At 37.0% G+C, this 26,718-nt stretch overlaps 1 protein-coding gene across 1 annotated transcript in view; it reads left to right on the forward strand.

Annotated features, from left to right (window-relative positions):
- Positions 1-4,346: 4,346 nt before the first annotated feature.
- CPA3 (carboxypeptidase A3) overlaps positions 4,347-26,718 on the forward strand; it is a 28,064-nt gene continuing 5,692 nt past the window's right edge. The window contains exons 1-10 of the mRNA XM_030329949.1: positions 4,347-4,451; positions 4,550-4,625; positions 7,641-7,765; positions 17,022-17,124; positions 17,230-17,331; positions 18,634-18,735; positions 20,038-20,148; positions 21,293-21,383; positions 22,398-22,600; positions 24,689-24,773. Coding sequence (XP_030185809.1) covers positions 4,384-4,451; positions 4,550-4,625; positions 7,641-7,765; positions 17,022-17,124; positions 17,230-17,331; positions 18,634-18,735; positions 20,038-20,148; positions 21,293-21,383; positions 22,398-22,600; positions 24,689-24,773 — 1,066 coding nt within the window. The 5' untranslated portion in view covers positions 4,347-4,383. The remainder of the gene's footprint in view (positions 4,452-4,549; positions 4,626-7,640; positions 7,766-17,021; positions 17,125-17,229; positions 17,332-18,633; positions 18,736-20,037; positions 20,149-21,292; positions 21,384-22,397; positions 22,601-24,688; positions 24,774-26,718) is intronic.

Consider the following 26,718-nt stretch of genomic DNA (forward strand, 5'->3'; position numbering starts at 1 on the left):
CAAATTGCCTACTTCTTTAGAAAAAAGAAATGATGTGAACAAATGACTAAGCAAGCCACACAGGGTGTTGATGAGGATCAGCCATATAGGAGTTAAAAGTCCTCAGGGTATTTGCCAACTCTGGAAGACTGCAGACATGCACAGGTTATAATGAGGGCATTTAAGGAAGGAGAAATATAAGGGGAAATTTAAGAAAACTCAGTTTGGTGAAAGACCCCATCTTGGTTTAGATTTCATCTCAGTTCATTTATTTTTTTCTAAGTTTATTTATTTTGAGAAAGAGAGGAAGAGAGAGAGAGAGAGAGAGAGAGGAATCCCAAGCAGGTTCCACACTGCCAGCATGGAGTCCAACACGGGGCTCAATCTCACGAACCGTGAGATCATGACCTGAGTCAAAACCAAGAGTCAGACGCTTAACCAACCGAGCGACCCAGGTTTCCCTCAGCTCATTTATTTTATGAACTGTCTACTACATGCCAAACACTTTGGTAAGCAATCAGGGACAGAGCAATGAAAAAGGAAGACATTTCTGCCTTCAATGGACATTTGGGAAGACAGACATGAAATAATTACCTATTAAACTAATTATTTAATAGTTCATGATTTAATTTACACTAAGCAAGTAAGTGCTAGACAAATTACATAAAAAGACCATTTAAAAGATCTACCTCCCTGATGGGGGGCGGGGGGGAGGCTCTCTCAGGGAGTGCTGGAACTTGAAGAATAAGTCACAAGTAGCTGGAGGAAGGGAGTGCCTCTTCCAAACCCTGTGACTATTCAGAACCTGTAAGAAGAAAGTCAGAGAGGGAGGAACCTAGAGAGTTGAGCGAAGAAGGGCTTGTTCGGGGGCTGAGGAGGGAAGTAAAGGCCATAAGGCACAGCAAAGAGGTTAAGGATTTAGAAAAATCAGTATATGAACAATGGGAAGCCATTGAAAACATTAGATTGCAAATGACACGACCAGAGTTTTTAAAACACCAGCCAGCTAAGGTGTGGAAAGCAGGTTGGAAATAAAACAAGAGGGTGTCAGGAACCCTGGGTGCACCTGTTAGGCCTGAAACAAAAGAGGCAAAAATTATTCCATGATTTGAAGTTTCCCAGAAATGGAACTGAACATGGTAATGTTAGAGAGTATTATGCGAAGTTCAAATTTTAAAATATAATAATAGGTATCTAGTTACAATTTGCAGGCATCTCTTAATTTATAATCTACTTTAGTACTCTACTTTAAAATATGAGCTAATTGCTTTCTGTGTGTATTCAAGTAAAATAGGATTCCATATCTGGCAAAATATATTAAAATATTTTTGATACTGTTCTATTCAAAACCAGAACCCTTTGAAGTCACGGAGGTGTGTTTCGAAGTTGTCAAGCCAAAGAATGATTAATTGCATTAATTGTCCACTAGGTGGTAGCAGTGCTGCTGCTACAATTCGTCCAGCAATCCTCGGCAAAATAATTTAGTAATACATCATTTAAAGAAGCAGAGAAACAGACACGTAAGTGCAAAAAAAGAATTTCCCATGAATTCTCAAGCACTACTGGCAGTAATAAAAACATAGATGTAATTTAGCTAAATTATCTTTCCCCCATGTTGTTTAAATTATATCCATGTTGGGAATTAGAAAGCTAACTCAGCCAGTTACCTAAGTGAAGTTACACTGCTGAAGGTATACCATTCAATCCACAGGTAGTTCCACAAAACACTCCCATAATCCACCTCTAGCAAGTAACACTGACCTCAAACTAAGGGATGCTGTGACCCAAAGTTCAGAAGTCATGTGTGTAAACCATAAAGAACCCTCCAAAGTCTCTAAATTAAGTGCTTTAAATTAGAAATTGTCAAAAATTCCAAGGAATTTTTAAGACAAATAAGGACTAGGAAAGTAAATACACAAATAAGATCTCATTTAAATTCCCATGTATCCAAGATTTCTCGTACCAGAAACATTTTTGCTATACCTCTGGCTGACTGAAAGTCAACAGCTCTCTGGCTAGGGGTGCCACTTGCTTGAGCTAAACTGAGAAAAAAAACAGAAAGAGATTTCTGCTTTAGACCTTCCCAGTGCAATCCCATATGACCTCCTGCCAGGTGGACCAGAAACTGTCCAGGGTTCCTGCCTAAACCGGCCTACCCAGAAGCCTCTGGCTGTAAGGGCACCTCTGCTCCTCCCTCCTTTAAATTTCTCCCACACCGAGATCCCAGGACAGGCTCTGAGTCCTTCCTCAGTCCCAAGCTCTCACCCTGCCAAAGCAGCAAGTCTGGAATATGGGAATTCTACGCATCTAGAATAACATCCCGTGTAGTCACCAGTTTTTGCCACATAACCTATATGAGCTGATCAAAAGAAAATTCCAGGCACAGAAGAAAAACAGAAGGAATCATGACGGTCAATGAGGTTATTTGGGGGCCAAATGGGGTCTTGATGAGCCTCTTAGGTCACCTCATTTGAGCAGGTGGTCACTCCCCCTCTAGTCAGCTCTCACACTGCCTGAATCACACACCCACATCTTTGTCCAGAAATGCCACCTTCCCTTCAACGAATGAAGACAAGTATTTCTGCGGCATTTTGCAGGGAAGCTGCAATATTCAATATCCACAATGAAAGGCAACACATTTTTCTTTCAACACATCCTTTATGATATATCTAAAGGTAATCCAGAAGCGTCTTGGATTTGATTTGGAGAATCATTTGAAAGACTCTAGTAAAATCACAAGAGAATCTTCACTTTCATTTTCTAAGATACATCTTTTATAGTGATAATGTTTAAATATATGCACAAAATACATAGTTTAAAAAATAAAGCAATATTTTAAACTGCAGCTAGGCATATACTACTGCAAAACTCCACGGAGTTCAAAGATCCAGAAGGGTGGAAAATTTTTGTTGTGTGAGGCATTCAACATTAAATCTTTCGAAAGAGATTAATTTGATCTATGAAACATCACACCACCTTACACAGTCAATCCTAAAATGACACGCTGTCCAATAGCTATTCATCCTATACCATGCATGTGCCAAGATCTTTTGTAAATTTTGAGGCGATAATACAAGATTATACAGAACTATGCCTGCCAAGAAATCACACCAGTTCTGAGAAACAGCTCCAGAATATTCTTGAAATCCATCTATTGTATCTGTTCTTTAGAGGCTAGCTAAATCAGGGAGGATTTGGAAGTCTTAAAAAAAAAAAAAAAAGCATCACATGTCAATGTCCTATTATAGAAACAGGGAACAGAAATATGTAACAGATATTAAGAAGTCCAAGATTATTTATAATTAGAGTCTTAGCCTGAGAGATGGCAGGATCCTTTCCTCCAAATAAAATACAAGCATCCTTCCTACTTAACCTGAAAAACAGACACACAAGCCTTCTCTACAGTTTTAAAACTAGTCACACACACAAAAAAAATGGCTTTAAGAAAATATATAAGAATGCTAGGATTAAGGGTGATTTCTACCTTCCTTCAAATTTTCTGTATTTTGCTCAATTATTTTCAGTAGGAATTTATTACTTGAAGAGTCAGAAAATAAAACTCCAAAAAGAAAAGCTGTAACATAAAAAAACTTTCCTGAAGTAGCCCCCAGTAAAACAAAAAAAGAAAGATATTTCACCTCTAAAAAACACAGCCATCACTTTCACCCAGCACATGATATTTACTGACACTCCAGTTGATAGTGGCCAACTGTAAGTCTTCTTACCAAGTGCTTAGAAGGCACGGGCATATTTTTTTGCACCTACCATCCACCAAGTCCTTCACAGATGGTATCGCATTTAGCCTTCACAGCCTCTTGCCAGAATCCAGTTTGCATCTCCATTTCACAGATGACGAAACATCAATGTTTTTGAGGTTATAGTATTTTTAATACATTCAAAATATTCTGTGTTTTGATAAGTTACAATGTAGCTTCAAAAACATATTTTATGTTATTAAGGACCACCCGCCAAGGTTCCCCCGTGGCCAGATCCCCAATTCACCTCAGGTTCCAAGTGCAAATTTAAATGGATTTCTTCCATCATTCAATTCAAACATATGGCAAAGCAGTATTTGAGAACAAAGAACTGGGTTCAAATCTCAACTCTGTGAACATACTAGCTCTGCTACATTGGGCAAGTTATTTCCTAAAAAATTACTTTGCTTGCCATCTGTAAAATGGGTATTCCCAATTGTAAAAGGTAGGTGAGTAGCATAACATTGCATCGGCCACAAAATGGGCGTTTAGTGTTAGTGCTTTTCCCACCCCTCCCTCCCCAACTAGCAAACACAGGGGGAGGGACGTTTCATCCACCAGAGAACCCTCACAGGAAATCAGCTGCTCGTCCAGATAAGAGCTGAGGCATAAAGCTGGCAGAGGGTCTTGGGGCAGGCACAGAAGGACCATGCGGTTCCTCCTGCCTGTGGGTCTGATTGCTACCACCCTTGCAATTGCTCCTGTCCGCTTCGACAGGTAAATCTCCCCACCCTGTGTTCCAGGCTCTGTATAGGATGAGGGTGAAGGAATGCTGCTTTACCGTTCATGTGTTTCATCTTCTTGCATTCTCAAAGGGAGAAAGTGCTCCGCGTGAAGCTCCAGGATGAAAAACAAGCAAACATCATAAAGGACTTGGCCCAAACCAACCAGGTAAAGCATTTAGAGGGTTATTTTATCTTTTCTTTCTGTTCTCTAAAAGCTTCCTCTTTTGTATTTTATTTTTAACGCACACGGAGCTTCCCGAAACAAAGATGGAAGAAGTGGCAGGAGCTACTTGGATAATTCAGCCAATTGCCGCTACTTCCCTTGTTTCTGCTTATTTTTTTTCCCAAATTGCCAGTCCTGTGTTCCCTCTCCAAAGCTTTGCAAACAACAGCTTTTTCTAGGTAAAATTGTGAAATAAGGAGTCAGGCACTTGTGATACCTTTATGGGGGCCTCTTTCCCCTCCCTCCTCTTTGCCACCCTGATCTCCACCAGTGGCATAGTTTCTCTTAAAATTATGATAACAGGTATCTGGTTAACTGATAACATCAAAGTAATGGTTGCTAATACCAAGATGTGACCCTTCCCAAGAGTAGGTCCATTTTAAAAGGAAAGTTTTAAAGTTCAATCCTATTTAAAATTCAATCTAAAGTTCAAGTCCTAAAGTTCAATCACTATTTTAAAATCCAAAAAGCTAGGAGCACCTGGGAGGCTCAGTCGGTTAAGCATCCAACTCTTGATTTCGGCTCAGGTCATGGTCTCACAGTTGTGGGATCGAGCAGCACATTGGGTTCTGCACTGGGCATGGAGCCTGCTTAGGATTCTCTCTCTGCCCCTTCCCAGCTCATTCTCTCTCTCTCTCTCAGAACAAATAAATAAGCATTTAGAATAAAATAAAATCCAATGAGCTAACACAGTCACTTTATCATTTACTCAGCTGCTCCCATACACTGTGCCAGCCACCTGATACATGTCACTTCAAATTCTCCACCAGATTTTCAGTGTCAGTGGCATAAACCCACTTAAAACAAAAGGACTGAAGTTCAAAGACAGTTACTTAAATGACCTAAACGACACAGCAGACTTAAACCCAGAACTGAATCTGGGATTTATTCCAGTCACACACACCCTCACCACCACATCAAACCAGTCAAAAGTTCTGCTCTTCTAATTCCCAAATGTGTTTCAAATCCACACTTTTCATTCCCTTGCCACTGCCAAATTCATGTCTGCCCTACATTTTACCAGGACACTTTCAATAGCCTCTTATCCTTCAATAGCCTCTAGCCCTGCCTCCCACAAACCAAGTCTGCACTGCAACCTGATTGCTCTAAAACTTGATTATTATATTCCTGCACCTGAAGCTTTTTAGTGAGATGTCTGTCGCCTAGTGTGGAAAGAGCACGGCCTTCAGAGTTTCGAATACTAGCCATACGCTAGCTCTGTGGCCTTAGGCAAGTTACTTAACCTCTCTGGATCTGAGTCTCCTCCTCGGTAATTTGAGGATAATAATCATACCTACTTCCTAAGGTTGTTATAAAGGCTAAGTAAGCTAAGAGGTAATGTTCAGAAGGGCTCCTGGCCATAATAAGCATGGTTAAAGAAGTTTCTGTTGGTATTGGTGTGGCATTTGAAGTCCTTCATAACCTGCCAAACTGCTAGGCTCTACGGTCTGCTGCTCCACCCCGCTTTTCCTCACTCTTCAAGCTCCATGAACACCAAAAATGACTTTAAATCATACTGCATCCCTCATATGTCCAATGTATGCTGTAGGAATCTGATAAAAATAAACCAATAAATATTGGTTGGTTCATAGCAGCCTCATACTAGCACATAACTGGCTGGCCTAGAGGTAGAATGCGAATCAACTACAAAATAGCCAGGTGGACTTAGACATGTCTACAAGCTTGGAATGGTGGGTGGGAAATGCACCTTTCCTTCACATTTCCCAAGTTGGGGAAATTGTATTTCATTTGTTTTCACAATTATGGGTTTTTTTTAGCTTATTTATTTATTGTGGAGAGAGAGCATGCCAGCGTGTGGGGGAGGGGCAGAGAGTGAGGAAGAGAGAGAGAATCCCAAGCAGGCTCCATGCCATCAACGCAGAGACCAACGTGGGGCTCAAACCCACGAACTGTGAGATCCTGACCTGAGCCAAAATCAAGAGCCTGATGCTTAACTAACTAAGCCACCCAGGCACTCCTTGAGCATGGTTTTGAAGAACAACAACAAGAACTGAAATCTTCTCTTATGTATTTTAATCCAAATGTCATCCTTTTGGGTCCATTCACAGAATTTCTGAAATTCTCAGCTAAAGGAAGAAAAAGAGAAGGGAATCAACAGTTGTTAAATGCCTGCATGTCCCAGACCTCATACGCATTTCACAATCTTTACAACACTCCCGATGGAGTCCTCTTAACCCTATTTTTGGGGAAGAGACTTAAAACCCAAGGAGGTTTGTTTCTTTTTTAAGTGTTATTTATTTATTTTGATAGAGCATGAGCAGGGGAGGGGCAGAAAGAGGAAGAGAGTGAATCCCAAGCAGGCTCCATGCTATCAGCACAGAGCTTGATGCAGGGCTGGAACTCACCAACTGTGAGATCATGACCTGAGCTAAAATCAAGAGTCAGATGCTTAACCCACTGGGCCACCCAGGTGCCTGTGAAACCCAAGGAGTCTTAGTATTGCCCAAGAACATATTGCTAGAAAAATGACAGGGCTGGCGATTATGCCTTCTGTTGGACACAAACCTTCTAGGAATTTCAAAGTTTACAGAGGCAACTGGTTTTGAGGCCTGACTCAGGGGCAGGGTGGGAGAGCCATTTTTTGATCTATATTCCCAATTAGAGTCAGATTCTATGGCTAAATCAATTGTGAAACAACTCCAATCAACCCCAAGATGGTAGAATCAAACAGATAAAGCAAAAGCTACTTTTTTTTTTTTGCATTTATACATACTATCTATGTCCTAAAAAAGTGATCAGTACAAATGGTTTCTTTCTCACTCCCTAATATTCAACAGTATATTTGCAAACTCTCATAAGCTTATTAACAGAAGAGTCAATACCTTAGCCACATTGAACCCCAAATTATTTTTGTAGTATATGACACATAATTATTTCTTAAGAAATACGTGTTGAGTGAACAAGGAACCGTGACTAACATTGAACTCATCTCCACAGCTTGACTTCTGGTATCCAGATGCCGCTCACCACGTAGCTGCTAATATGACAATAGATTTCCGAGTTAGTGAAAAGGAATCCCAGTCCATCCAGTCTTCTTTGGATCAAAATAAAATGCACTATGAGTAAGTCCTATGAAATATTCCAATGTGTTAGATGTTCAAAGTTTGAGGAATCTTGAAATTGAGAGGGAAGTATTATATTTAATTGGGCCAAGAAAATGAAAGCTCTATGAGATAAAACTTATAGTTACTTCCAGACTATTGAGGCCTAATTATAGAGGGGATAAAATCAAACTTGGCCAATCAACTCCCATCTTTTTTTGTTCTGATCTGCAAAAAGGGCAATTACCTATATCTGCCATCTCCAAAACCCATCCCCTAGTAAGGATATCATGCACTGCTGCAGGCATAGATGGTTTAACCACACTCATCACCTCTGACAGGTAATCAACACAGAGCTCAGGCACTATGGTGAGCACCTCATTCTTGAGAATTTGAATTTGCCTGCTAAATAAAAGGAGACCCAAATAACTGTGCTCATCTTTAAGTCAGAGATGTGGGAATATAAGATATATAATAAATAATTCTTTGTGAAATAAATTCTTCCTCAGAGAAAGCAAAGCAATGCAATTGAGTAAGACTTAAATTCAACAGGAGAGAATTCTCAAATGGCCAAAGAGACAGAAATGAGTCATTATGGTCCCACAGAGAAATAAGGGAAACTTAAAACTCACTGAGCACCAACCATGGGCCACGCACTGTCTAGGCCCTGGGGCAGTGAACAAGGGAGCTCAGACATGAATATCACAGACCCAGACATAACATAAAAAACAAAATGTGTTTGATGGGCATTGAGGGGGGCACCTGTTGGGATGAGCACTGGGTGTTGTATGGAAACCAATTTGACAATAAATTTCATATTTAAAAAAAAGAAAAAAAGGGGCGCCTGGGTGGCGCAGTCGGTTAAGCGTCCGACTTCAGCCAGGTCACGATCTCGCGGTCCGTGAGTTCGAGCCCCGCGTCGGGCTCTGGGCTGATGGCTCAGAGCCTGGAGCCTGTTTCCAATTCTGTGTCTCCCTCTCTCTCTGCCCCTCCCCCGTTCATGCTCTGTCTCTCTCCCAAAAATAAATAAACGTTGAAAAAAAAAATTAAAAAAAAAAAAAAAAGAAAAAAAAGAAAAAAAGATTCATAGGGAACATAAAAAAAAATGTGTTTGATGTAGTGAGGGGTCCTGTTTTCACTCCACCAGCTCCTGTCATCTCAGCAATTCCTTTTAAAATATATATATTTTTTATTTATTTTGAGAGAGACAGAGGCAGAGGGCAAGTGGGGGTGGGGCAGAGAGAGAATCCCAAGAATCCCAGAGAATCCCAGAGAATCCCAAGCAGGTTCCATGCTGTCAGCACAGGACCCAACATGGGGCTCAATCTCAAGAAAAGTGGGATCGTGACCCCAGCTGAAATTAAGAGTTGGACACTTAAACAACTGACCCACCCAGGCACCCACCAGCAATTCCCTTTACTGAGAACCTCACCACTCAAAACAGTGCTAAACACTAGCTTTTTCTTTTTGAATTGCTGTTTCATGCCTCTGCTACCCAACATCGAGCAATAACTAAAAAAGCCTTCTTCTGGCTGAGACATTGCAGAGCAGGATTTACTGCTGCTTATCATGACTTGATTGTGTTTATATTGCTACAGTATCCTCAATAAATATAAACTCAATTAAAATTAAGGAAAGACAAATATAAGACAAGTAAGCAAAATTCTTTTTCATAGCTTAATGGATTAAAAAGTTAGCAGGCCATTATCTGTGATTGTTGTTGATCACTGTCTTTGTTTTTGCTGTTGTTTAAAGAGATTGTGAAACAAATGTAGAAGTTAATAATTGAGGAGCACATATTCAAAATTAATTTATATAAGCATTTAACCCTTTGTAATGTATCAATACATACTATTGTATTCACCATTAAAATTTCACCATTAAAATTAGAAATAGACACTTTTAAATGTACCTCGAAGATCTCAGAAACTGGTACTGTATTATAGACTCTGCTTATGCTAAGGTTCAGATGGTCTTCATTCTTGCATCTAAAAGAAATCACCCCTCCACCCTGGATACCCCGTGGTGACCATGTCTCTTGATTCACTTCACAGCCAGTCTTCTTAAATGTGTGCCTCAATTACTATATTCATTTTACTTCATTACTATAGACCTGCCACAAATTCCTGTGATCAACTAATACTTACTAAGTATCCATCCTAAGCTAAAATAAATTTTAGTTTGTCAATTTTGTTTAATATGATTTGAATAGCAGCAGAAAAATGAAGTATTATGTCTTCCTTAATATTCTGGTAACGTAGACAAAAAGCTAGTTGCCTGACATGAGTATGGACAGTGGAATAAATCACTGTGACAGAAGATAACTAGGCAGGTAGCACCTCTCTCTCTCCTCTTTGGACTTCCAGGTCTCTCCTAGCCTGAAACAATTCTGACTCAAACAGAGGTCTAAATCCAGATCCTCACAAATATAGTGTGCTTTTCACTTCGTCTTATGCCAAAATACTTCTTTGCTATCTACTTCAAGACCCAAAGTGTTAAACTACCAATAAAAATTAGTTTTATCTAATTAGGACATGATTTCTAGAAATTGGTCCAAATTAGCCACAGTTGTGGGAAAGCCACATAATTAGATAGTTACCTTCCTCAGAAATATAAATATGTAAAGTGATCTGTGCAGACAAGGACTACTTAAATCTTGTCTCCAAGTACTAATTATATAGATAATTTTATTTGCATATTAATTATATGTGTTACTTGGTGCCAGTCAGTAACAGAAGAGTGTTCTAAGAACAGAAACATCTGGTGGACCCAGGCAGCAGTCTGAATAAAACCACATTAGGAGGCTGGTTTGACACAATGATTTACTTAGACACCCTTCATTAGACAGTGCATATAAACCACTCTTTAGTTTAAAGTATCTGTGTAATTTTTTTTAGAAAATTAAATTACTAAGACAGATTTGATTTTAAAGTAGCATGTTTGCTCCATTTTTGTTCATACTTTTACAAAATCATAAAAGACCAAGTCCAAAAAACAAACAACATATACATACCAACAAATCTGAGTAGACTGGTGAAAAAAATGTCTACAGAAAAGCACACCTATTGGACTGAGTCTAAAGGAGCAGACACCATATTTATTAGAGTCAGCAGTTAAAAACCCTAATGTTTTTACTAATTGCTTTACCTTTTAGATATTCGTATTTCAGATACATTTTAGATTATCTGTTCTTTGATCAAAAGTTAAAATTAGAAAATAAAGAATTGTTAAGGAAAGGTAATTCAGAAAACTATCAATATATATGATGTAACACAAACACAATAAAACTCAAATTATACAATTAAGTGAAATCCTACTAAAATACACCTAGGATTATATATGCAAAAGATATATCTTTTCTTTGACCAAGAGTTAAAATCAGAAAATAAAGAACTGGTAATGAAAGGTAATTCAGAAAACAACTATCAATATATATGATGTAACACAAATATAGTAAAACTCAAATTATATAATTAAGTGAAATCTTATTAAGATGCACATAAGATTATATGGGAAATGCAAAAGAAATCCACATTGAACTGACTATTCTATACCAAACTTACTCATCAACACTTCAGATTAATGTCCAATTACCTAATAAAGCTGAGTCAGACACAAATTCATATTCCAAGTATATACACAGTCCTATCAAATAAGTTTTTCAATCAAATAAACCATTCTAATGTCTTGTCCCATTCATTCTTCCTTCTTCTCTACATTTTTATATATTACTTGCCCAAGAGTAAAGCAGGTATAGTTATACCTGATACAAATGCAAAGAGATGTTGGCCATGGTGGAAAGCAGAAGAGTGTGGTAAATAAGAATTTGGATTCTCCATGAGGCTGTCCGAGTCAAGTACCATTTAAACCACACATTAGCTACTTAAACACTGATGATTTATTTAACTTCTCTTAACCTCATTTTCTTCATCTTTATAATGGTATTTCATAGAGGTTTCACGAAGAGTGACTGGGACCATAAAATCTCCATTTGCCTGGTTCCTTTACTTCTACTTATGCAAGTGAGGGAAAGACCACTTATACATGTGTTTAAATGAGTGCACACACACACACATGCACACATACACACTGTATAATAAGGGATAACTAAAGGCCATCACCACATGCTCCCCTTCCCTCCTAGTGAATAAATTAGTGCCTTAAAGTTTATTATCCAACACAGAGGTATGCCTCAAATGTTGAGAAATCCATGTCAGTAAATGCAAAGTTGGATACATGGTAACTCCAGGGCTACTAGGGACAAATGGGATCTTGTGGAAACATGAAATCATGCTATTTGAATAGCCCCTATCCTGATGGAACATTGGCATGGAGGAGTAGAGGCAATCCAGACCAGTTTATAAGGCACAAAACAATGACTCTGCCTCCCTGGAACACGCTTCCCCACTGCATGTACACACACACACATACATACATACACATACACACACACACACACACACACACACACACACACACACACACACACACACACACCAGAGCCTATGGCAGTCACATACACTGACCTACCATTCTCCATTTCTCTGTTACTCTTTAAAACTAACAGATGGAGGGAGTATTGAAATTGTCAAAATAGGATTCATCCTGCCTCTTCTCTGAACTTCTTATCTATTTCCTGACCTTGGGGCACAGCCTTCCAAGAGAGTTGATCAGCTGGGCGAATGCTGCATAGTACTCAGCAGACTGAGACTACAGATCTGAGGGCAATACCCAGGGAATTTCACTCCTTGTGCCTGGAGGCACTGTTGTATAATGGCTCGAGAACACTGAGGTCAGACACCTCTAGGTTAAAATCCCAACTTCTGCATTTTAACAGTTATGTCAGCTTTGGAAACCTCTATCTAACTTTTGGGAGTGGAAATGGTACCAAATTAATAGTGATGATTTGAAAATTAAATGACAGAATGTAAATACCATGCTGAGCTGAATGTCTGGCACATAATACAGGTTCAATAAACATTAGCCATTTCCATCATTAAATCCTCAGTGATAATTATTTATCCTTTCATCTACATTTAGGAATTTCTTTAACAAATTAAGCAAATCTTGGAACACTAAAATAATATTTGGGAGAAAGTAATTTGGTTTCATCTGCTTAAGCCTGGCTGCTGGTTAGTGGAAGGGCTCATGAAAATAACATCTGGCCCTGGCTCTTAATTTCCAGCCTTAGGCTTAATTTCTAGTCCCTATCAGCAACAATCTGGCACCATTCTCATGTCCTCATGCAGCTGCTTTGTGGAAAGGTCGTATTTTAGCTCGCACGATTTTCTTTTGCTGTTGTTATCACAGAGGCTAAATTGATATGTGTAAGTCTAAAAATATTCTTAGATACGAGCTCCCTGTGACTAATTAATACTGCCTTATGTTACGAATCAACCTCTGGGACCATAAAATTTCTCTTTTGCCTGGTTCTTCTACTTCCATAAATGCAGGTAGAGCAAAAGCCTCACACCCTCTTTAGAACTTAAAACAATTAATTAAAGGAATTCATTGTCTATAGTGACCACCCATAATGTAATTTCCAATGATTCTCTCAGGCTTCGTGAGCTTTAGTGCAACGTGACTCCAAATCTGTTGTCACAATTTTTCTTCTGAGAAATCCCAGATTCATCATAAGTCAAAAAGCCAAGCATACAGTGAATTAGATATAATGTGCATAATAATGTGTTTGTCAGTAATGTTAATGGGAATCAATATTCATGAGTAGTACTTGGTGTCATGTGCTAAATAAACTCTAATTAGAAGTATACCTCATTTATCTTCTGTCTCCAAACTCAGATCAGCCAGTCAATCAGCAAGAAGAAACCAACAAGTAGAGTTGGTGCTACAGTGTCACAGTTCATTATCCTAAGAAATCGAAGTATCAGAGTCAAACAACTACATACCGCCAAAGCCTTGTTTAAAGACACGTTAAGTCTGTGAATCGGTTGCCAATTTTCTGACCCAACTTCCCTGGGAACCTATGGCTTGCCAATCGCTTCCCACAGTTCAATTCATTTCATCCTCACCACAATCCTGGCTGATGTTTGGTTCCATTGTAAAAGTGAGTAAACGGAGGTTCAGAGAGATAGTTAACCTCCCTCCCCCAATATCACATAAAGTATAAGCCAAAATGGGGTTGGAACCCAGAAATGACCATAGAGCCTCTTCCCACCAGGTCACCACTTCCTTACATGATAGGATTTATGAAGGTAAGAGTGCATGATACTGTCCTAAATGACTAGAATGAATGTTAAAAAATAGATAGTATCTTCCTATATAGGACTTACTGCTAACAGAGGGAAAATACACATACATTTCATCCACAGCAGTAATGCTTTTATAAGAAGTCAATGGCAAATATGATAATCCAAATAAGGAAACTGCTCAAGTACAAATTCAAAACATCCCTGATTTTAAATATTTCACTGAAGTATTTCTATTATAAGCCATTGATCTCCATCTGCCCTGTAAAATATAGTGAATACTATAGTTTAATATAGTTGAGGGATTACCATTACCAACATAAATTTTCACACTGTGCTATAAAAGGATGATAACCAGAAGGGCTATTTACATTATTAAAATATATTGGGTCTTTGGATTCGCAACAAAGGACCACTGACCTATGTTTGCTAAATCCTTCTATTTATGTAGTTTATTTTCCTTAAGCTAACACTGACTGATAGTATGCTTGCTTCCCACAAGCCATTTTACCTATGCCCAATGTATTCCTTCTAGATTAAACAAGCTTTTTAATAATTATATCTAAAATAATATGGGGACACCTGGGTGGCTCAGTCGGTTGAACATTTGACTCTTGATTTCAGCTCAGGTTATGATCTCACGGTTTCTGAGATCGAGCCCCACATCAGGCTCTGTGCTGACAGAGCAGAGCCTGCTTGGGATTTTCTCTCTCTCATCTCTCTGCTTCTCTCTCGCTTTCTCTCTCTCTCTCCCAAAATAAATAAATAAACTTAAAAAAATTGTAAATAAGAAGAATGAAGCTTTATGTGAGGGTGTTTATTAATCTCTTAGGCTGTAATATATTTAACATTAAGGAATCTAATATAAAATTCAATGCAACTGTACATCAATGGATAATAATTTGATCGTATCAATAGACATTGCCATATTAATCTCAAATGGCAATCAACATTATATACTGTGGTGAAAGACAGATTTTCTTGTTGAAACCAGGAAAAAAAATAGAATGCCCTCTTTCACCACTATTATTTTCCATTGTTCAGAGTTTAGCCAAGGCAATAAAGCAAGGGGAAAAAATAGTTACTTGAAAAAAGTACAAAGCATAATTTTTTGCATAAGAAATAACTACCCTAAAACCCTTATAAAACCCATAATGACATTGCTAAAAAATCCTTAGAAGTAAAAACATAGTTTTTTAACTAATAAGGTAGCTAATATACAAGTATAACCAAAGCAATAATTTTTTTAATATATGAATAATAACCAGTTCAAACGTTTAGTGAGAAAAAAAAGCCACTCACAAGGCTAATAAAAATATATAAATACACAAAATATACAAAATTTTACTGAAAAATCAAAAGACAGCTATATTATGGTCCATTATTAATAAGATTCTTCTCAAATTTATTCTTAATTTAATATATTCTAATGAAGAGCCTATATTTTTCTAATAATTCTATTAATTTCTAAAATGATCCTAAAAAAAATTTATTAAGAACAGGTAAAATTACTCAAAAATTTGGAAACAAGAATAAGGAGACACTACATTAAATATTAAAATTCAATATTAAAACTATAATTTAATATGGTTTGGTTCTTACACAAGAGCAGGAAAACAGATCAGTGGAGCACAAGAGAAAATCCCAAAACAGAGAAAATATACAAAAATATTTGTGTATATATGAGATGACAATGGCATTTTTAAAATATAAATCTTAAAGTCAGACAAGGTTGCATTCAAATTCCCAACCCTAACATACACAAATTATGGGTATTTAAGCTTTATGAGCAACAATGACCCCCATCTGTAAAAGGGTAATATTAGCAAGATAAAAATAATGTATGTAATGTACGTAAAAAAATGTATGTAATGATATTAGCAAGATAAAAATAAGATAATGTATGTAAAATAAAGAATGGAACATATGAAACAAATGGATAATCAAATGGAAATGTCATGTAGGCAAGTGGACGCATAAGCCCCGGGAGAGGCAGAGGAAGAGCTAGGGCAGTGGTAGGTTCAGGGGAGAGTCCAGAACTGGAAATAAAAATGTGGGAAACCATTAGGTCACCATTAGAGCCACGGAACTGAATGAGGTGATGAGATGAAATAACTCAGGAATAAGATGAAAATAGAGAAGAGGGTAAAGGTATAAGACTTTTGGATCCCCAATATTAGCCTCCTAAGAATTCTTCCTGCATCTTATTTCACCCGCTCCATATCAGCCTAACCATTTTCCAGTTCTACAGCTATGGACAAGTCATTTAAACACTTTGTACCTTGGTTTTCTCATCTGTAAAATGGGGGTAATAATTTCATGTGACAATTAAATGAGTTAATGTATATAAGGTGGTTAGAGCAATGACTAGCACATGGTAAGCACTAAATAAGTGCTTACTATTATTGTTATTCAAGTTTCTCCCAGCTCTGGAAGTGTGAAGTGATAAGGCATGGTCAGCAAATTTGTACATAAGAATATCCACTATTGCCTGTATTGTGTGTATGTGAATGTGTGCGTTTGAAGAAAGTTAGAGAGTGATTACAAATCAAGGCTGACCAACAGTAATATAATGCATGCCACATGTCCAATTTTAAAGATTCTAGTAGCCACATTAAAAAAGTTAAAAAGCAACAGGCAAAATTTATTCAGCAATATATTTTATTTAATCCAATATTAAATCTAATACTGCAAAATATTATTTTTCAACATGTAATGAATATAAAATTCATCAGTGAGGTATTTTACATAATTTTTATACAAAGTCTTCATAATCTAGTGCATATTTTACATATCAGCAACCTCTTTTTTGGACAAGCCCCATTTTTAAGTGCTCTAAAGCCATGTGTGCCCAGACCACCACATTGAACAGCACAGCTCCAGATAAATGGGAAGATATGAAGCCATACATGTGACATTTATAAAAGAGATGGTTAGAGAATAATGAAGAAACAGGACAACCCTGATCAAAGATAGAGCAGAAGGAAGAGAAAATTTCTGTAAATGAAAGATAACTGTGGGTTTTTTTTTCCTCCAGTAAATGTGTATTTTATCATTCCCCTGTCACATAGAATCTTGATCCATGATCTACAAGAAGAGATTGAAAAACAGTTTGATGTTAAAGAAGATATCCCAGGCAGGCACAGCTATGCAAAATACAATAACTGGGACAAGGTATAGTATAAAATGCCTGTACTTCAAAAAAAACTGTAACCCTCAATATTTGTTCTCATTTATTTTTTTTTATTCTAATTCCTCAAAATTGGTTTTGCTCTTAAGATTGTTGCTTGGACTGAAAAAATGGTGCATAAGCATCCTGAAATGGTCTCTCGTATTAAAATTGGAACCACTGTTGAAGATAATCCACTATATGTTCTCAAGGTAAAAATAATTCAAGAACTACTGATTCTTAATATTGTTGAAAAAACACTAATTTAAAAGTTACTTTGAGGGGCGCCTGGGTGGCTCAGTCGGTTAAGCGGCCGACTTCGGCTCAGGTCATGATCTCACGGTCCGTGAGTTCGAGCCCCGCGTCGGGCTCTGTACTGACAGCTCAGAGCCTGGAGCCTGTTTCAGATTCTGTGTCTCCTTCTCTCTGACCCTCCCCCGTTCATGCTCTGTCTCTCTCTGTCTCAAAAATAAATAAACATTAAAAAAAAAAATTTTAAAGTTACTTTGACACAACTAGTGAATTTTGAGACAATAAAGTCTTATCTTTTTGAAGAAGATATAAGTTCTAAATGTCCATTCAAAAATAGAAGTGATAGGTGGTTTTAGGTGAAACCAAGAAAGTCCTTGAATAAACCATTTGTGAGACACAACGGACAAACTCAGACAAATACCTTGTCCCATATCTTTATTATAAGAGTTTATGATGTGCCTGGAGTACAAAATAGTGTTCCATCCATTAAAATTCAGTGAAACTGATGACTAAGTGTTTAAGTCAGAGTGTGTTTAAGTGTTTAAGTTAAGAGAAGTTTAAATATCACAGAATCATAGGGTCCCAGAACAGTAAGTGAGGCATTTCAATCCTATGTTAATAGAGAATTCCCTTCTATAATGGAGCTGACAATTGCCATTCAGCTGCTGCTGGATGCCTGCACATCCAGAGACACTGCTCCCTGAAGCATCCCCTTAATAAGTGAGAAGCCCTTCCTTACCCTGAATTCCCATCCATTCATTCTCTCCAACTAGCCAAAACAAATCTAAATTCCCTTCAAAATGACAGCCCTTCAAATATCCAGCCACCATTCCTCTTCCCCACTGCAAGCACAACTACAAAATCTTTTCCACCCCAGGCTAAACATCCCATTTATGAAGCCAGAAAAACAAAAGGAAATGGCCAAAACAAAATAACCTATCATCTATTTCTCAAACCAAAGGATATTAACAATAAAATAAGAAAAACAATATATTGTGATCGTTTTAAAAACCATAAAAGCAACTCTAACACTAGGAAAAATTTTTTTTAAAAGATATACTATATAATTGATAATGAATTATGTATAGACACTTCAGGATATAGAGTGAAGTGATCCTCCCTGAAAACAATATGTGCATAAACAGTTATTCAACAGAAGGCAGGGGAAAGAATTGTTTTGAGCACAGGAGTGAGTTATTGGACAACAAGGGATCAATGTGTGAGTTCATGCAAAATAATATCTCAAGTTTAATTTTAAATAGATTGGGAAAAGGGATGAAAGGAGAAAGGCTATTTTTATGGATTGTGGCATTCATGCACGAGAATGGATCTCCCCAGCATTCTGCCAGTGGTTTGTCTATCAGGTAAGTGAATCGGAACGCTCATACAATTCTCCTTTGATTGTCAAATCTCCAACACTTCACGGAGTGGCAACACCCCTTTCCAAATGAATGCAGTTCCACTTAACTAGAAGGGCCCACATTTGGTGCTGTCAGGAAATAAATGCTCTGGATTTTACTCATCGTTGGGGTTTTTATAAAATTGACACCTTCCTTCAAAATTCTTGAATTCCAGCTGACAGTTTATAAAAGTAAAAGAATTTGGGGGGGGGCATGATATGGTTTCTCCTATAGTGAAGTATGGATGATCTGAAACTATCTTCATATTACAAGCTACAATCTTTGCCTTTCTTCAATGAGCTCAAAGCATATAGACCTCTAGCTCCTATTTAGATAATTAATTGGCCAATCAATTGGCACTTGGAATTTTCATAGTTAATTTCCTTTCCAAGTGAAAAATAACTCACTTTTTTTAAAGGCAAATTCAGTTTATAAGTTGTTGTTCCTCTCATTCTAGTCTATTCTGACTCCCACCATCTAATAACTTTCTCTTTTCTGCCAGCTTTTGCATACAACATGCTGATGTAATATGAATGACAATGGCTTTCTGGGCATAGATACTTTCACTAGGAACGAATCTGCCAGGAGAACTGATTTATCTCTACACTTGTTTTAGCTCTTCCAGCTGAGGGCCAAGAGCTACAAAGGAATACATGTGATAGGGCTGCAAAAAATCTCTTGGCTCTGGAACAGATGTACCTGGAAGAGATTTTCCAAGAATGAGAGAGATTTTAGGTAGCCATAGAAAGTACAGATAATTAGATAAATTTCAATCTGATAAGAGAAAAGGAGTTGATTGGACAATCTAAATGCTTGAGCCTTTTATTAATGGAACATTTTTATTTAATCCTGTTTATAATTAATTTATGAATTCTCTCCAATAGTTACAGATTCCTATGTTTATAAACTCAATCTATATTTACCTAGAGGATGTGAGGGAAAGAATCCATTTAGAACAATATGTACTGCTAATTTTTCACTTGGCCTCCATTCTTCCTATAAAACATCTTGCATGCTGTATGTGGAATGCTACTGTCTTGACAAAATGATCCTTTAAAGAATGTTCAGTTCAATTAATTCCACTAGTCTGAATAAGTGACTTTTATATGGGTCACTTATTTTTATGCTATTTAGGGGAAATATGTTTGAAATCATGTGAACTTGAGTAAATGACTTAAGGAGTGATAGTTATTACTATTATAACCACAGCTTTCCACATGGTGTTAAACTTTACACCAATAGTTTAATTTTTTCCTACTCCTACAGGCAGCCAAAACTTATGGCAGAGACAAAATTATGACCAAACTCCTGGACCAAATGAATTTCTATGTTCTTCCTGTATTCAATGTTGATGGATATATTTGGTCATGGACACAGGTAACGCTCTATGGTCTCTTGTTCACATTTGGACAATATAGTATTTACCAACTTGAATGCACATTGATTGCTATGTATTAAGTTGGATAGCCAGTTAATTCTAATTCAGAAAAATATATTTTTAAGAATTTCAATTTCAGACTAAGGCAAGCATGATTTCCTGGTTGCAGTAGGTGTCCTTGAAATAATAAGAAATTTTTGCTGCTGAAGCTGGTGAGGAAAATGAAATTAAGCAATAATTATAAAGGAAATGTATGTTATAGGATATGGCAAAAGCACATTCCACCTAAAAATAAAAGTCATTTAAAGACATTATGAACACACTGGAGCACCTGGGTGGCTCAGTCACTCAAGCATCTAACTCTTGATTTCCACTCAGGTCAGGATCTCGTGGTTCGTGAGATCAAGACCCACATGGAGCTCTGTGCTCACAGCACAGAGCCTGCTTGGGCTACTCTCTTTCCCTTTTTCCCTGCCCCTCCCCCGCTCCCTCTCACATGCTCTGTCTCTTTCTCTCTCTCTCACAAAATAAATAAAACTTAAAAAAAAAAAAAAAGATATTATGAACACTGACCTCAAAGCAAAAGGCACTGTATTCCAATCTATCTGTAACAGAATTTGATGTGGAATAACTGTATCAAAAAATAAAGACTGACACAAATAATCTGTCCTTTAACGGAATCCTTTATTGACTCACTGCTGTTAAAAAAGATTCATACTGAACTTTCAGACAGATACTATCACATCCAGTTATTCTCTGGAAATTATGCTCTAACAGTCACAATTTGACCTGTATTATACCTGAAATCTATAAATGGTGAAGAATGTAATGAAGTTATAATTTAAATCATAGGTAATTTCAGAACATTGTTGATAATTTTCTAGTACCGAGAACTAATCAACAGTTTTTAAAGCTAACTAAATTATCCTATCAAGGCCTTAGAATATTAATATAAAAAACAATGTTGCTGAAAATGTTACAAGTTATAAGAAAACAATATATTTTTCTTCATAATAAAGAGCTTCAAGTTAACTAGGTATGTTTCAAATAAAACTGTAGACACCTGCAGAGAGGATCTGAAATGATCAAACTGAAAAATGCAAATTGATCTGATGTAAACACTTCCATCATTCAATCCTGCAGAATCGCATGTGGAGAAAAAATCGTTCCAAGAACCAAAACTCCAACTGCATCGGCACTGACCTCAACAGGAACTTTAATGCCTCATGGAACTGTGAGTAGTAGATCTGATCTCAAGAAAAAGAGCTATAAAGACTGTTCAGACACCAAACTCAGTTAAACCACTTATTTATCTCAGCAAATATTATGTATTCCCTGAGTGTTAATTTTCTAATCTAAAAAATAAAGATAATCATCCCTACCTTAGAAACATTATGAATGTTTTGTTATATGGGAGGAAGTAGGGATGGGGTTGTTTATCAAACCATCTCTTACTTAATATATCTAGCTTGCTAAAAATCAGACACATCCAGATGCATAAAAATTCAGATAATCTGAAGAGAGGTCTCAGGTCCCTCCTCTTCCTGGTCTGATAAAAGCCAAGAAATACCAGTGGTTAAAACCAACACAGAGATAGCTCTTCAGATGTTTGTGAAAAGAAACAGCTGGGGGCAAAGAAAGTGAAAAGGCTTAGCAGAAATGCAATGATAAGCAGAAGTCTGCTACATCAGATGACAGTTGCTAGACAAATATGACTTCATCATTACAGTCAAGGAAAAATTACCACTACCCCAATTCATAAATTTTTTCTGTAACTAATTTTGTTGAAAATACCACCTCAGCTCTTAATTCTATTCTACCATAAAAATTATGAGAATAGCAGCTATCCCTAAGTGAGAGCTGACTGCTGAACCAGGATGAAGAAACTCAGGCTCAAAAAATGAAATTCACACCAGTCCCCAACAAATTGTGGAGTAGGGTTGAACTGGAACTGGGGTCTATCTGGCTCCAGGCCCTGGGCTGCTTCTGATGTATTATTCCTGTGACCCTGGGAAACAGAGGCAAAATAAACAAGGCTAAGAATATTCCATTGGGCTGGGTCTGTCACCCTATGAGTTGTATGTACAAAAAGTTGGTCTGCAATGACTATGACACCAGAGAGATTGAGGCAGCCCTGTAAACCCGGGAAATGAAAACGTTTAAAACATTTTGCAAGTCCACATCAGAAGAGACAGGATCTTTACTGATGGGGAGCAAACTGCGATCTCATCCTCCACATCCACTGCAGCTTTTCCAAACACCAAGGACCCATGTGCAGAAACTTATCGGGGCCCAGAACCAGAGTCCGAGAAAGAGACCAAAGCTGTCACTGACTTCATTCGAAGCCACCTGAAATCAATCAAGGCCTATATCACCTTCCATTCCTACTCCCAGATGCTATTGTTTCCCTATGGATATACATCAAAACTGCCACCTAACTACAAGGACCTGGTATGTAGAAAAAAACCTATGGTTTATGCACTGACACACACCACCACTGACTTCCACGAACAACTGTTCTTTATGAACAACTGCATTACGGTGAAAGAACTTTACACTTTCATACCAAAGAAAAGAACTAATAAAGTTTACCTTAGAGTTAAAATCATAATTCCTAAATTAATTCTTCATGTGATAAAAGGATATAAAATCTTTCAATGTGATTCTAAGATAAAGCCAGTAGGAAAAAATGTGTGGGCAATCCAGAGGAGAATTCCATGAATGCATAAACTGTTATCCAAACATTCATCATGGGTCATACTATAAAACCACACACAGCAAAAGTCTAACAGAACAGCAAAGATATCTGCTATTCCTGTCCCTAAGATGCCATATTTAAGAAGATTCATTGTATTTTTATCCTCCTGATCAACTTGGAAACAATATTAATTCTTTTACTATCCAAAGAAAGAGCATTATAAGTGTTTGTAAAGCCTCCTCACTGAGAATGCACTGTCTTTCAAGAACAAAAATCTACTATGTATCGTTTTCCTTTGCATAAAAACTGATTTGATCATGTTAGCTTAAAACAAACAAACGAAAACTCTGCATATGGGTTCCAATGCATCACAAGAACTGGAAGTATGAATAGACAAAAACCCATAAAAAGGGATATTGTTGGGGCGCCTGGGTGGCGCAGTCGGTTAAGCGTCCGACTTCAGCCAGGTCACGATCTCGCGGTCCGTGAGTTCGAGCCCCGCGTCGGGCTCTGGGCTGATGGCTCAGAGCCTGGAGCCTGTTTCCGTTTCTGTGTCTCCCTCTCTCTCTGCCCCTCCCCCGTTCATGCTCTGTCTCTCTCTGTCCCCCCAAAAATAAATAAACGTTAAAAAAAAAAATAAAAAAAAAAAAAAAAAAAAAAGGGATATTGTTAATTGCTGTAAAAGAAAGGAAATAAAGTAGATAAAGTTCAGTGTCCCAGATCCCATGGGGGCTGATAAATATAACACATTTGGTAAAAGCTATGGATGGTTCCAATATTGCCTCATATTTTTAAAAGTATATTTTTTTAAAAGAAGTCACAATTGTCATTTTGACTTCAGCCAATTGTATTCAGCACAACAGCATTTAATTTCAGTTGAAGCAGAGATTTAAACTAGTCATTAAAACCATCTGTATATATACAACAAAGAAAATATGCAAGCAATATGCGGCCAATAGTCATTTATTGAACCAAAATAGCTGAGAATCTGAACTCCATGAGTTTGATTAGTTCACAAAAATATACGGCAATGCAATTTCAATCTGCCCTTAAAAAATGGTATTATGAATTAAAAATACAAATACACATAACAAACCACTTTGAGTAAAGAGTTCCTACACAGCAACTAAACTGATTAAGAAAAAAAATTTATCTTTTGGTTATATACATTACAGACTAAAAGTAAATCTTCATTTAGGGTACAAATACGTTAGTGACTATATTCCACTAAAATTCATTCCAATAATCATTCTCATAGCACAAAACACTAATTGTGTATTAAAGGTCATGAAATGCATTAACTCTGGAAGAGAAACTCTAATTTAACGACTATTTTAAAGAGGAGTCAACCATCTTTTTCTTCCCTTGGCATGCTAAAATCCAATGTGGAGAAAGTCCTACGATGATATGATGCCCATAAAAACAAAGGAAACAGGAACATGGGAGAAACTGACTTTGGAAAAGACAAATATCTGAAGCCAAAAAATATCTGAGAGGAAGTAGAAAGAATATTATTTTTAGAAGAAAGGACAAAAACAAGAAAGCGGGGGGAGGGGGGAGAAGGGAGGAAACAAGGGAGAGAGGAAGAAGACAGAGAAAAGAAAGGGTAGAAATACAAAATGAGACATGACATGACTGTTTATAACTTATTTCACATTTGTCTTCACATTGTCTTTACAATGACAATATATCTTCCCAAAAATAAATCTCTCACAACCATTGATTTTATTTTCATCTTCAATTGCCAAAAAAACAGTACAATTTATTTTTTAATCCCCAATAAATTAACAGCATTTACATAGTTTCCTATTATTCCAACACTAACTTCCCTTTTTCTCCAGGCCAAAGTTGCAAAGATCGGCACTGATGTTCTATCAACTCGGTATGAAACCCGCTACATCTATGGCCCAATAGCATCAACTATCTGTAAGTCTTTCTTATTGTTTACTGTGCCATTTTCCCTAATTCTTTTTTATATATATTAAAGAAAATTTTAGAACTTGTAAATTAGAACATTTAGAACTGATAATTTAAACCTCAGTTTTAACAGGTGATTCTGAATTATATGTGAGTCTAGGGAACACATGTTTCCCTTTTGTGGGGAGAAGATTTTTCTAGAAACAAATTATACTGAACTTTTACAAGGATACAAGGTCAATGGAAGTTGTTTTATCAAGATAAATTTGCGATTTAATTCATCCACCTTCCTGTTCCCAACCAACATTTATCCTCACTGGAACTCATGAGAATTAGTTGGGGCAAACTCAACAGTTTTCTGTGGTTGTTTTGTTTTGTTTTGTTTTTAATTGGACTCTTTTTTTGGCCTCGTCCCTATGCAAACACAGTCTTCTTCCCTAGCTCCTGGTGGGAAAATGGGCTGGCCAAAAGTTTCAGCCACTTTGATCACGTAAAATCAGTTTAATGTCTCTTTCACTAGTCCCTTCCTATTGTGTTAAACTGAAATCTATATGGTGGATTAAGAAATAGGATGTAAAGGTTCTAGTTCTGTTGCTTTTGTTTTAGTGTCTAAGTACCACATCTTCAATTTCAACTTATGCCCACATAGCCCTAGCTTAGCTCTTGTTTCAAATAGAACTTAGTATTGACATAAAAGTGCAGGTCATTATGTTTATGCATGTCAATAATGCTTTTTTTCAAAAGACACATGTTAAGCCACAAGCATTATGTTATGTAGACTCCTGTGGACTAAAACCAGATTCCTAATTTGGTTCAGTTTTATTTTGACTTGTTTTGACTGTATTGCAGTAAGTTCCTTGTACCTAATGTGCCTTGAAAGGAGACTTTTTTTAATATCAATATATTAAGAAAATGTCATCAACAACAAAAAAATTATCTTGCACAAGTCCAAGAAGACTTCCAATTGGGAGAACTATAGATTGACATACAGTAGGTGGTATAGTACAATGGTTAATAGCACAAACTGAAGATATGCAGCTTGGGTTTGATTCCTTACTCAACTATGTACTAGATAGTGCCTTTGAGCAAATTGTTAATCTCTCCTTGCCTAAGTCTCCTCTTCTATAAAACAGCAAATGGTACTTAAATCCTAAGGTTGTGATAGGAATTTATGAAATGAGTTAACATACATAAAGCACTTAATAGGGTGCCTGGTATTTAGCAAGTGGTTTTTATAAATATATATACATATTTTAGTAGGTACAGATGTACACAAATAAAAGGCTAAGTAACACAGTCAATAGATTAAGTTCTAGAAAAATGTATTCTTAAAGTGAGAAGCTTTCGGTGTTGCATTTATTTCATGCCTTATATAGTTTTTCCTTGAAATTTAAGGTTTTAAAGATACGAAAAGTGGTATCATAAAAGAAAAATTATTAAACTTAGTAACATCACATAATTATGAAAAATCACAAATTCTATTCATTCTCAATAACCACTATTAATCTTAATGAGAAATGTCACATAAATTTGCCAAAACAGAATAGCCATACTCTTTAACGTCACAACAGTTTACTTAACTGCAAATGGAGAACTAATACATCTAGAAATTGACCAAGTTTATTAAAACATCTAGCATACTCTAAACCACCATACAAGACACAATTCCTACTTATCCTAACTCCATTGCTACCAAACTCTTATTTTTATATGCCTTTTTCTAATGAACTTAAACCCAACTCTAGCTAAAAATGGCAGCCTTCTTAATCACTAAAGCCACTACAGTTATCTCAGCTCACACACTCCACAAACTCCCTACAATGCTGGACCCTGTCGATACCCCTTCTTCTTGCCATCCCTTGGCCTTCCTTACCAATGAACTCTCCTGGTTTGCCTCCCCCTCCTCCTTTTCTACTTGGTCTCTGCCGACTGCCTCTAAAAGTTGACATTTTCA

Source organism: Lynx canadensis, chromosome C2, assembly GCF_007474595.2.
Source record: "Lynx canadensis isolate LIC74 chromosome C2, mLynCan4.pri.v2, whole genome shotgun sequence".
Taxonomy (NCBI): Eukaryota; Metazoa; Chordata; class Mammalia; order Carnivora; family Felidae; genus Lynx; species Lynx canadensis.